General features: G+C 34.5%; 1 protein-coding gene across 1 annotated transcript; it reads right to left on the bottom strand.

Moving 5' to 3' along the window:
• Positions 1–6,401: 6,401 nt before the first annotated feature.
• On the bottom strand, positions 6,402–12,217 carry Mms19 (MMS19 nucleotide excision repair protein). Its single transcript, XM_073076763.1, has 7 exons — positions 11,958–12,217; positions 11,152–11,535; positions 10,459–10,808; positions 8,467–9,924; positions 7,840–8,106; positions 7,376–7,543; positions 6,402–6,931 (listed from the first exon to the last, which is right to left on the bottom strand). The coding sequence occupies exons 1-7, from the start codon at positions 12,043–12,045 to the stop codon at positions 6,728–6,730; spliced, it is 2,919 nt and encodes a 972-aa protein (XP_072932864.1). The 5' UTR covers positions 12,046–12,217; the 3' UTR covers positions 6,402–6,727.
• Positions 12,218–12,349: the final 132 nt, after the last annotated feature.

Below are 12,349 nucleotides of genomic sequence, written 5' to 3'. Positions count from 1 at the left end.
CGTGGGACCATGAACATGTAGTTAACTTGATAAAAAGACAAATCGTGATTTAGACAAAAAGTGATTTATTCTTAAAAGAGCAGTAAATAATAAAGAAGCTACAAATCTTATCTGAGATATCTCATTAACAACTTTTGCTACACGTTACTCCTAAAGACTAATTTGTAATACCTTTTGCAATTGCCTTACCTACAATGTAACCACTATATTGCAATGCCCAATGGAAATAACTGTCTCGTGCGTAGATGACTATTTCTAATTGCCATACGGCATGCAAAGTTAACGACATGACACATTAATTGGCGCCCTAGATTAAGGTGTCTAAATTACGACAGCAATTAGTAAGATAGCAGTTTACACATAATCTATTGTGATTACGGTAGATAAGGTGTAGAATGTGGATAATCAATAGAGGGCTTATGAATCCACCACCACCATTCGCCAGTCCCACCCACCCCGACCAAACCCCTTACGCATATCAGGAGACCAAGGGGTATCTGCCATCCCAACAGGAAGTTGATCAGAGTTGCGGATGATAGAGAAAATTGTGAATTTACGTACGAACATTAGCATTTTATCTATATATATAAAAGAGATTTCCACGTATATAGTCACTCATCACGATATCTCTGGAACCATTAGAGCTAAAGACTTGAAATTTGGTAGGAATATTCTTTTCACCGAGTAGAGGTCAGCTAAGAACGGATTTTACGAAATTCCACCGTTAAGGGGGTTAAATGGGGGTTGGAAGTTAATATGAAAGTCCGTCAGTTTTAAAGCAAACTAGATGAAAATTGGTATTTAGCTTTCTGATTTAAAGTAATAAAAATCTAATCTAAGGGTTTTTCCAAAATCAACCCTAAAGGTGGTTAAATAGGGGTTGACAGGTTATTTTAAATTTTGCCATTTTGGAAGCCAGCACTATGAAAGTTAGCCATTGCTTTGCTGGTTAGATATAAAATAACTTTAGTTCTACCGTTTTTGGAAAATCAACCCCTATGTGGGTTAAATAAGGGTTGTAAGTTTGTATAGAATTCCCCCAGTTTTGATGTAAACGCTATCAAAATCGGTATTTAGGTTTTCGATTCAAAATAATTAAATACCTATTTCACCATTTTTGGAAAATCAACCCTTAAGTTGGTAAAATAAGGGTTAACAGCTTATTTTAAAATTTGCCAATTTGAAAGCCAGCACTATGTAAGTTAGCCATTGGCTCACTGGTTAGCTACAGTGGAACTATAATTCTACCGTTTAGAAAATGAACCCTTATTTGGGTTAAATAAGGGTTGTAAGTTTGTATGAGAGTCCCCCAGTTTTGATGTAAACTGTATAAAAATCGGTATCTGGGTTTCGATAGAAAATAATTAATCATCTATTTCATTGTTTTTGGAAAATCATCCCTTAAGTTCGTTAAATGGGGGTTGGAATTTTATTTCAAACTCCGTTAATTCGGAAGCAAGGACTATAAAAACTTGCATTTGGCTTTCCTGTTAGAAATAATAGAACTTTTTAACACCATTTATGGAAAATCTACCCTCAAGAGGGTAAAATAGGGGTTGTAAGTTTGTATGAAAGTCCTCCAGTTTTAATGTAAACTGTATAAAAATCGGTATTTGGGTTTTCGATAGAAAATAATTAAACACCTATACCATTATTTTTGGAAAATCATCCCTTAAGGTCGTTAAATGGGGGTTGGAATTCCATTTCAAACTCCGTTAATTCGGGAGCGACCACTATGAAAAATTATCATTACAATCAATGAAGCATCTGAGTCACGGTTTTTTTTAGATTTTTAGATTAACCCTTAAGACTGCTATAGAAGGGTGTATGCATTATGCCTTTCTGTTTACACATCTGTTTCAGCATTTTAGCAACTCAACAATCAACCACCATTAGGGTACTATTTTTTTTATACTATAAAAGTAGACGACGAGCATGCAGTCCACCTGATGGTAAGTGGCTATGGACATCTGTAATCAACCCCAGATAGGATTAGATATTCCTACCTGAGGTCAGCCACAGATGCGCCGCTACCCCTGAGGACTAAGTTGGAACGCCTCGGAAAAGTCTGTCTCCCTTACCACACCCTTAAAAACGGAACACAGCAGCGCCTAACACTGCTGTTATTAGGTAGAAATAGGTGTGGCGGTGGTGCCGCCGGAGTCGAACCACAAAGGGTTCTACCACCTTTAGAAACCTATAAGTAAAGGAAGATTCTTTAAAAACCGTTGTTGAAGTTACTTCCTATGGCGTGTCTGGAAAAAGAACAGAGTGCAGAGAGGTTTAGTGTAGGGTGAAATTCCACGGGCCATCGTAACATATATTTTTAACATGGGAATGTATTACGCGTGTTGAAGTGCACATCGACGGTTTTTTAGGGTTCCGTACATAAAGGATAAAAACGGAACTCTATTACTAAGACTTCACTGTCTGTCCGTCTGTCCGTGTGTCACAGGGCTCTATCTCTGGAACCGTAATAGATAGACATTTGAAATTCTTACAGAGGATGCATAACGGTGGCCGCTATAACAACAAATACTAAAAATAAAAAAAAGGGGTCCCCATACAACAAACTGCTATTCGATATTTTTCCAACTAACTTTTAAACCGGTAGAAGTAGACAGTTGAAACTTTCACAAAATGTGTAAATAAAAATTTTAGTTGTACGGAATGCTCAAGGTGCGGGTTGGACTTGCACTTGGTAAATTATTAGTAACGCGCAGACCCGCGGGCCACAAGGAAAAGTCGCGGGTCATACACCACCCGTGGGTGTCGGCTTGCCGACCGCAGGTGTTGAATTAGCTTTCAGAAATTTGATGATAAAGTATTTATTGATACATATGTACATAGGAATGTTTTTGAAATTCTACTAAGGAGGTAAAAGAAGTGTTATATGTATATATACGGGAATCTTTTAAGTTCGAAGTTAGAAACGTAAAATTTCAGATAACGTCTATTCAGACAAATACACGACAACGTGGACGGGTGCAAATTTCATATATGATAATGCGTAATTTTGGTATACTGATTAGGTCCATCGCAACTACTTTGGACTCACTGCGTGCCAACATTTTGTCCTGCCGTGGGGTATGGTTGTGGTTATGCGTGGATTAGTGATGGTTATGTGATAGACACATAGACCTTGGATTAAAATTTTTGGGCTAGAACAGGGCTACAGTATCCCCTGCCTGTCGTACGAGACTAAAGGGGGACTTCGGGAGTTGCGGGCAGCAAGAATGGGAGCTCTAACCGCCCAGCCAGCTACCCTGGAAAGAACCACTGTATGTAAGGCCGCATATAACATGGACGGTTCCTATGGAATAGAGTAAATAATAATTATTTTAGAACTTTGAAACTAGGCTGGAATAGAGTTCGGGAATAATGCCCTTAGAAAAAATGCACGGTGTAAAATAAAAATAAAAAAAAAGTAAAAATATTTAATTAACAGCTGGAATAGATCAAATTTTGAAACGATTTTTTGTTTCGTCCTGTTAAACAACCAAGAATAAATACTTCGAAATTTATACTTTTTTTTTTAAATAAAAATGTAAATTTTAATTTTGACATTAAAATAATATGACTAATTAATTTTTTACAATATTTTTATTTTTCCATTCGGCTTTTAACTGTTGCTGCTTGACCATTCTTTGAACCTTTTCATTACTCAGCTTCTCCATTATCTTCATAAATTCATAAAAAAACGTAAAGGCGTCATGTAAGGCTCGATGGAAAGATTTCTGTCATAAAATAAAAAAAAAAAGATTATTTTATTACAATGAATTATAAATAATTATAATACTGTAAATAATAATGTAAATATTATTTATTATTTTAATTCATATAAATCGATAAGACCCTAAGTAGTTAACGGTGTGTTGATTTCGTAAAATCCGTTCATGATAAATAATTAGGCAGCTAGATAACACAATTTAATATTTCTTTTACTTGGCATGTATTTTATGCCACGCGAAGCGGGCGGGTAACGGCTAGTGATAAATAATTAGGCAGCTAGATAACACAATTTAATATTTCTTTTACTTGGCATGTATTTTATGCCACGCGAAGCGGGCGGGTAACGGCTAGTATAATATATTTAGATAACCTGCTATTACCAATTTTAAACTAAACAATGTGTTACCTATTTACATCGTTACGTATAGATATCTAACGTAACTCCGTATGCAAACGAGCCCTTAGAGCGTCTGTGCCAGCCTCGTGGGACATCAAATCAGATCCAGCGACTAATCAGATCTGGCAATGCTTGTACAAATCCTATCTGAGATCAACTTTTGCTACACGTTACTCCTAAGGGCTAATTTGTAATACCTTTTGTAATTGCCTTACAACCTACTACCACCAATACTAATATCAGTATTGAAATGCCCGGTGGAAATAACTGTCTCGTGCGTAGATGACTATTTCTAATTGCCATACGGCATGCAAAGTTAACGACATGACACATTAATTGGCGCCCTAGATTAAGGTGTCTAAATTACGACAGCAATTAGTAAGATAGCAGTTTACACATAATCTATTGTGATTACGGTAGATAAGGTGTAGAATGTGGATAATCAATAGAGGGCTTATGGATGTTATTTATTGAAATTCCCTTAAAGGACGTTGCCCAGAAGTGGTTTAGTGGACTATTGGTTGAGGATTATTTAAAAAAATCGTGACAATTGCAAATAATAGGCAGTAGGGCATGAAAAGTTTATAATACCAACTTTAGCAATCACAGACAATAGTGTAAAGCTACTTTGAAAATGAGCTAAGCAAGAACGCAATCTTGTTATATGTAGATTTTCAGCATATTTATTTAATACGTAGCCAGCTCTGGAGAGCTCCTTTCGCATTTCCTATTTAAAGAGCCCCATGCCATAGCGCTCCGGGAATACCTCAAGAGGAAGTTTATTAATTGGTAAAAATATTAAAATAATTCGCCAAGTACGAGTCGAACTCGCACATGGAGGCTTCCGTACCACCAAATGTTCATTATTTTTTATTCATTTGACTATTTTCAACAAAACTTAGTTATATGACACAAAAAAAGATGGCGTTGGGTGATGATGAATAATACCTAAACAACTATAATAAAATTAAAATAACTATATTAACATATGTTCTTACTTGTATTTATTATAATGCCAGTCATAGTAGTAAACGGATTGTAAAAATTTCAACCATCTTCCTAGTACGGTTTAACTGTTAGATCGAAAAATGGCGAAAAATACCGGTTTGTTGTATGGAGACCCAGTTTTAGTTGTTGTTATAGCGGCCACTGTTATGCATCCTATGTAAACATTTCATTGTGTCTATCTATTACGGTTTCAGAGACATAGCCCTGTGACAGACGGACAGACAGCGAGGTCTTAGTAATAGGGTTCCGTTTTTACCCTTTGGGTACGGAACCCTAAAAAACGTTTATAATTCACACACGAAAAAATTGTAAACATGTTTTTCTCAATTTACTTTAATCTGGAAACCTGCCAACCAACTATTAATAAAACGCAACAATGTAGTTTACTACAAATTTATTGTTTTCCACAATACGTTAACATTATCCATAAACATAACAAGAGTAGTTAAAATAACATACAATTAACAATATTTTATTAACCAATCGTAAAACCGATAAGTAGAACGTAATTTGGTCAGATCATAAAATTATTCTCACTTTTACTACATTGCAATAATTAATTTACAACTTCTTCACAGTATCGTCAACTTAGAAATTATTTACATTATATGTAATAAAAAGCGTAAGTATTTTTTTATTTTGTTCTACTGTTGGAGCCTTTAAAATGTATATTTCTTTTTATGTCGGACCAAGTTGCGCGCCCTGATATAACACATAATCTCTTTGTAATAATCATTTTTGTATATTCGCCGTTTTAACATACACATTTATAGGTACAAAAAGCATTGAACTGAGCTGCCTGGTAAATGCAAAAAAAAAAACATAATATTTAAAAGCAACGTACGCATCTAGGTTCGAAATATTATTGTGTGCCTGTAGTTCCGGGACCAGAATAGGGCTACGGTACCCCTGCCTGTCGTAAGAGGCAACTAAAAGGGGCTTCCGGGATTGCGGACGGCAAAATTAAGGGCTCAAATCGTCCAGCAAGCGACCCCGGGAAGGACAGCGGTTTGTTTTTTTTATAATATAGGAGTAGCAGACGAGCGTGCAGTCCACCTGATGGTAAGTGGCTACTGCCGCCCATGGACATCTGTAATCAACCCCAGATAGGACTAGATATTCCTACCTGAGGTCGGCCACAGATGCGCCGCGCCCCCCGGAGGGGGGGGGGAATTGGGGGGGTTTAGTGCGGTAAAAGTCCCACATAAGGGGACAACAAAATAACAAAACTCGTCAACAAAATAACAACAAGAAAAGGATATTGTGCATATACAATTTGTGTCCCTTGATATTTCACTATTTAAAAAATGTTTGTTCCATTTGTGATGAAACTAACATGAAATAATAGGACATTATGACGTTATTATGATTGTCTGTAGATTTTTTCAACAGATTATAAATAATTATTTCGCATTATTTATATTTTATTCTTAATTATGAAGAGTTGAAATATTGCAACGAGCTGCATCATTCCTCAAGTTTCGTCTTGTCGCGAATAGATGGCGCGCTTATCTATTGCACCTTCCTTGAAGGATTGTCTATAATCAATGATAGTTTAAATTATTTTCCACTTTCTATATTTCTAAATAGCTAATTTTCTTTAGGTTCACCAGGAGCGCCAACTAGGAACCACCTAGTTCGTGCTTTAACTGCAACATTGCGTACAAGTCGCTTCTTGTCGTCGAGAGAGGGCGCTAAATCCAATAACACATCTTGCTTGTAGGGTAGTAATAAAACCGTTGGGTATGAATTTGCTATGTCGTAGAGACATTGTAGACTCTTTATTCGCACGTCCTGGAATAAGATAAAAAATACATAAAATTCCTATTTGTTCTATTTTTGTGTTGTTATTTTGTCTTCTTAGAACCAAATAAAAATACAATTGTTATGGCGAAAAGATTTTCATATTATTTTTGGTAACATTTTTTATTTTCTTTGTTTTGGACTGAAGGGTGAGTCAGATGTAAATATTAAGCACCCAAAAAGCATCAATCATTGAAAAACAATAATATATTTCATATTTGAAATGAAATTCATATAGAGGTCCATATAATTTACAGTCACTGCCAATGAGTTGGACAAAGTAATTAATGTGATACAAACAAAGAGTAAAATGAATTTACAAAAATGAAAAGGTCTTAAATGATTGCTTACAATCATTTCATACATTTTATATACAATTAAATACATATCAAGACCCATTAAAATATACCACATATCTAAGTTCTAGGTACTTACCATTGATTTAACATAAGTAGATAACTTGACAAGTCGTGGTAATATAGTCTGTAGGCTTTGAGCCACAATGCTTTGTTTCCCTTGCACAAAATGACAAAGGACATCCACCATAACTATCAACAAATCTTTATTGTCGTATTCGAGAGAATCAATTAGAAGGGGTGCAATCTGTAAAAAGAAATTACTTAGCGAATCAGATAAATAATAATGTTAATATTTGACCATACAGATATCGCATTGAGGTACTGCATGAAAGTTGTGCTAAAAAAATGTATCATTTGACTAAATATCTTCAGACTAGTAATACTGTATGCTGTAAAATAGAACACTCCAGTTCATAAACTTATTACTCATAATGGATTTTTGAAAATATTTCCTCTGAAAACTTAGTAGACTATTATAGCTTATAGGGTAATATTTTTACATTTATGAAAATTTTCAATCTTTATAGAAGAATAACTAACCTTATTAACTTCATTATTAAGCACACTCTTAGGCGTCTTAGCGAGAATATATCCCCAACTCAGTAGATACGCTTCCTTAGTATCCGGGCTTGAAGGACCAAACTTTTCTGTCAAGGTCATAAACGTTTGGAACATGCGTTGCTTGTATAGAATGCTGATTTTAGCGTGATGTCTTGTATTTAAACAGTCGGGAAAGTCTGTCATGATGAGACGAATCGCTTCCGATCCTTCTTTGCAGCAATCTGCACTTGATATTGATATTAGAATCTGAAATGTAGTTCAATTGAATAAACTCACAATAAAACAGAAGTTTGTTTATCTTATCATAAGCGTCTATGCTTTGTTTTTATGTGATTGATTGGGTAAGAATAAAATTATGTCAGATTGTAAAGGTCATGTTATAATTTTTTCTCGGTAGAGTGCTACCGCAAATAGATCATAACATGACCTCGACATCATAATTCGACAAAGTAGCTCTGTAAGAAGACTGTGTCGTGGAAGTTTAATATTATATTTCTTTTACCAATATTAATATCACAATGATTAAAAACTTTAGGTTTATCTAAATACCCATGAGGGTAAATGCACGAATCACACTCATCTTATTACCACTGAAATAAAACCCACCTTTTGCAACCAAAAGAGGAACAAATCACCGCCTCTCATGATCAATGACTTTGCTATCCACGCATACAAATTTATCAACCTCGGACATAGGCTCTGATCATCCTTACTACAAGTCGAAAGATAATTCTTTAGTCTTTCATACAAATAATCGAATTTCTGTCCATACTCCACTTTATTCAGAAAATGCGCTATTAAACCACACGCCTTAGTTCTTATCAATTCCTTATCACTATTTAACGCTAGTTTCAAACATAGCAACATGATCTCTTCAAAGTATGTATTATAAACACTTTGTCTAACAGAACTATATAACGATTCCAAAAGCGATAAATATGTCTCATCCATTTTACATCTTTCTAAGATATCAGTTGTGTGTTTTTCTAGAATTATTTGTTGCTTTTCTGCAGATAAACTGCACATCGTATTAGATATTAGCGCATACCCATTTGATAACGATTCATGCGGCATGCTCTTTATTTCTTTTACTATCCAACTAATAACGGAATCTATAAGTCCATGGTCACTTTCAATCTCTTCTAATTTCTTGTCTGTAAACAAACTTGCATTCGACATAGATTCACTCAGAGCTTCAACTACTTTAGGAGCCTCCTCATTACTTGATGTAACTATTTTCAACATTTCTTCAATAATAATTTTCGTGAAGTCGTCAATGCTAGCCAAATTTGAAAGCAAATTCAATCGAATATTCAAAGCCGTTTTGTCTTCAGTTAGATTATCTAAGTCACACTTCCCTTTAACGACTAGATCCATGATTAGTTCAGGATACTTCTTTGCTATCGCGTGAATAGTTTCCACACTAACACTCAATAAGTCTTGATCTTGCGAATATTGAATATTATGCACTAAAACTTCAACGAAAGGCACTACTAAGTCACTTTTCAGTATATTTTTCACTCTAACCAACATTTTAAAACCGGCAATCTGAAAATCTTTCGCCGGTTGACTAACAGCAGTCAAACAGAGCTGCGGTATTTCATCCAACTGTTTGTCTATTTGGTCCAATATCTCCCAATGTTTGGCCATCTCGTACAGATCGCCTAAGAACTCAATACTTGCTGTTTGTAGTTTTGGTGATGTTTTAAACTCATAATAAGCTACGACTGCTGGTATCATAGTCCTTGTGACAATTTCACAAGACTCTTTCGAACCATTGGCTGTGGTTAACAACACTTTTGCTGATTGTACGAACTGTGCAACAGTTGTTGATTCTGCTAGCGCTTGTTGCATCGAAATGATAATACCTTTTACAAAATTCTCAAACTCTTGGTCAGTATTTGCTGCAGTACTTAATTTTGCAACCAATGCCAATAGGGTTTCATGTGCGACTATTTTAAGCTCCTCATCAGTTTTATGAGTAATCTCTCGATGTAATGATGACCAAAGAGCTCTCAAAAATGGTCCATAAGTCTCTGTTTTGAATGTTTTACAACTCTCTGCCTGTAAAAAAATCAAATCAAGTTAAAAGCAGTAAATAGTAACTGGTTTTAATCTCATTTAGATAAGTCACTATAAAATGTTTATGGATGAAGAACTTACATACTTTAGAGCGAGATAAGATAATTTAACTAATAACCATAATAGAACATAGCAACAATAAAAGAAACACAATTCATATCACCACACAATATATGCATCACATATTTACCAACGTAAAAATGTTTTTAATATGTGTGTCCTTTATTACTTGAGGCACCAATAACTAAAATCTCAATTTCTAATATTGATACCTTAATTTGCAAATCAGCCAACTCCACTTTTTGTCAAAATGTTTTTTTATTTATTTTGAAAATAAATGGCGTTGAACGAAATCAAAATAAATAAAAAAAACATTTTGAAAAAAAATGGAGTTGGCTGATTTGCAAATTAAGGTAATGATACGCTGGAATCATACTGGGTAAATTTCTTTGCTAGTCAGTTTCATAGTTTCATGAACTGATCTTTAAGAAAGTTATAAGTCATTATGATGCTCACCAGTAACTTTAATGAATCCAACTTTGCAATCCTTAGGCTTGAATCCAACTTTTCAATCAACAATACAAGGCACTGCTCCCCGAACTCCGGTGTCGCACACAAACAAGGGCATAGTGCTGCTGCCAAATCATCCCTTGAAACAGCTGCGGGATCATCCGGAGAGGGATGAAAGTCGATAGGGTAGTAACAGGATATAACCTCAAACATTTCCTCAACTAAGTGACCTAAGGGTATGTTGGCTACAAATGTTGGTAGGAAGTTAAAAAGGAACATCAGGTTACGTGGGTCCCTTTCTCCGTCAATTGATGATATGACTCCGTAAACAAAGTCTGGTCCTAGTGATTTCATGTCTGGAATTGAAAAAAGTATATTTTAGTATAACTACATTACACAATTAAGGTTAAATGAGTATTAGAGGAATTAAAACTGATACATTTCTGCATATTGACTTCAGTGCAGTACTGATGTGTCCATGTTTCAAGAGTGTAGTAAAGTTTCCCTCTTTCTAGGCATTTCATCTCAGTCCCATAATGCTCATATAGTCCTCACATAATGCAACATCACATAGATTGTAGTATGGATGATTTGGTTACAGATATCCATGGGTCACAATGACTACTTAAAATCACATAGACTAGAAGTAGTAGCTTCTAAGACCGGTAAAAAAATAATAATAATTAAGTTTGTACTTACACTCAATATCTTTTTCCAAAAGGGTCTTTACAATCAAATAGATATTGTACCGATCTTGTCTAACTTGGGACTGGCAGGGGACCTCCCTGAAAAGTATCGTGAAAAATTCTCCACTGTTTTGTATATTATAATTCTTCATGTCAATGATTGCCAGAAATCCCTCTAAAACTGCCGGTATAACTCTGTGGTTGTCTTTCAACCGATCAATATAAAATTTACTTATAAACTTAACTTGTAATTCTGATAGATATTCTTTATGTATCTCTCGTAGTAACTTTGTAAAGAATTGCATCCCTTTCACTCTGTGCTCTATTTCTTTGCTTGTTAGCACTCCGGCCATATTTTCTACTAGATTCGTTATTTCTAGATGTCCAGACATAATATCTGAAAAACAGAAATTATTTAAATATAATGTAGATAGGTGAATTGAAATAAGAAGAATAAGCTTGGAAATAGAATCATAAGCCTTAAGTTGCCAGTCCATTATTAATTAATTATGATTTTAAATTTATTAACAATAAAAAGCAGTACAACTTTCTGAAGAATAGCCAAAATAATGCCCTGTAATATTATTTGGTAATTGGACGAAAGGCCAGCACATTATTTTAAATGATTAAAAGGCTTATATAAGGCATACTCACAAATAATCTATTAGAATAAGGTAGGTATACCTACCCAAATCTCCTTTAACAAGAATACAAAGATCACCAAGATTCAACTTAATGAAACTGAAATACCTATGTGCCAGGACAGAGGCGTAAATATAGATAATCTCGTAAGTAAATAATACTAAATAAATAACTCACCGGTCACAATACTGTGAGTTTCTTCAAATATATCATTATTTTTTATGATCTCGTCAGCCAATTCCGGTTTAAACCAAATAGATTCCATGATAAGGTTGTTAAAGTCTATTGAACCACTTTCAAATATAATTTAGGAGAAATACTAAACATAAAACAAGTCCACAAAAATATAGAAATCAAATATATTTTTAGAGAAAACAAGGAATACTTGAATTTAGGTTATTAAAATTGTCATTTTTAACAATAACGCGAACATTTCTTTATTTTATACAGCCAATCATCTGTCAATGACTTTAATGTCAAGACATAAACATTAACGAAATGCTTAAAGATAAGCATTCTAAGAAATAAACGGCTATGTTCTTATTGAAGCGTATTTAAGTTATTTATTA

This window comes from Epargyreus clarus, unplaced genomic scaffold (assembly GCF_041222505.1).
Source record: "Epargyreus clarus isolate Ecla_fem2 unplaced genomic scaffold, WU_Ecla_fem_2.2 ptg000009l, whole genome shotgun sequence".
Lineage (NCBI taxonomy): Eukaryota > Metazoa > Arthropoda > Insecta > Lepidoptera > Hesperiidae > Epargyreus > Epargyreus clarus.
The sequence above is the reverse complement of the archived record's forward strand: the minus strand, read 5'-3'. Positions and strand labels throughout refer to the sequence as shown.

Bases quoted from the DNA above. Each gene is read 5' to 3' on its own strand.
- Mms19 (XM_073076763.1), bottom strand. From the start codon at position 12,045: ATGGAATCTATTTGGTTTAAACCGGAATTGGCTGACGAGATCATAAAA. The intron at 8,107-8,466 runs GTGGGTTTTATT...ACTACATTTCAG, and splicing joins TCCTCTTTTGGTTGCAAAAG to ATTCTAATATCAATATCAAG. The intron at 6,932-7,375 runs GTAAGTACCTAG...ATCTTATTCCAG, and splicing joins CTACTTATGTTAAATCAATG to GACGTGCGAATAAAGAGTCT.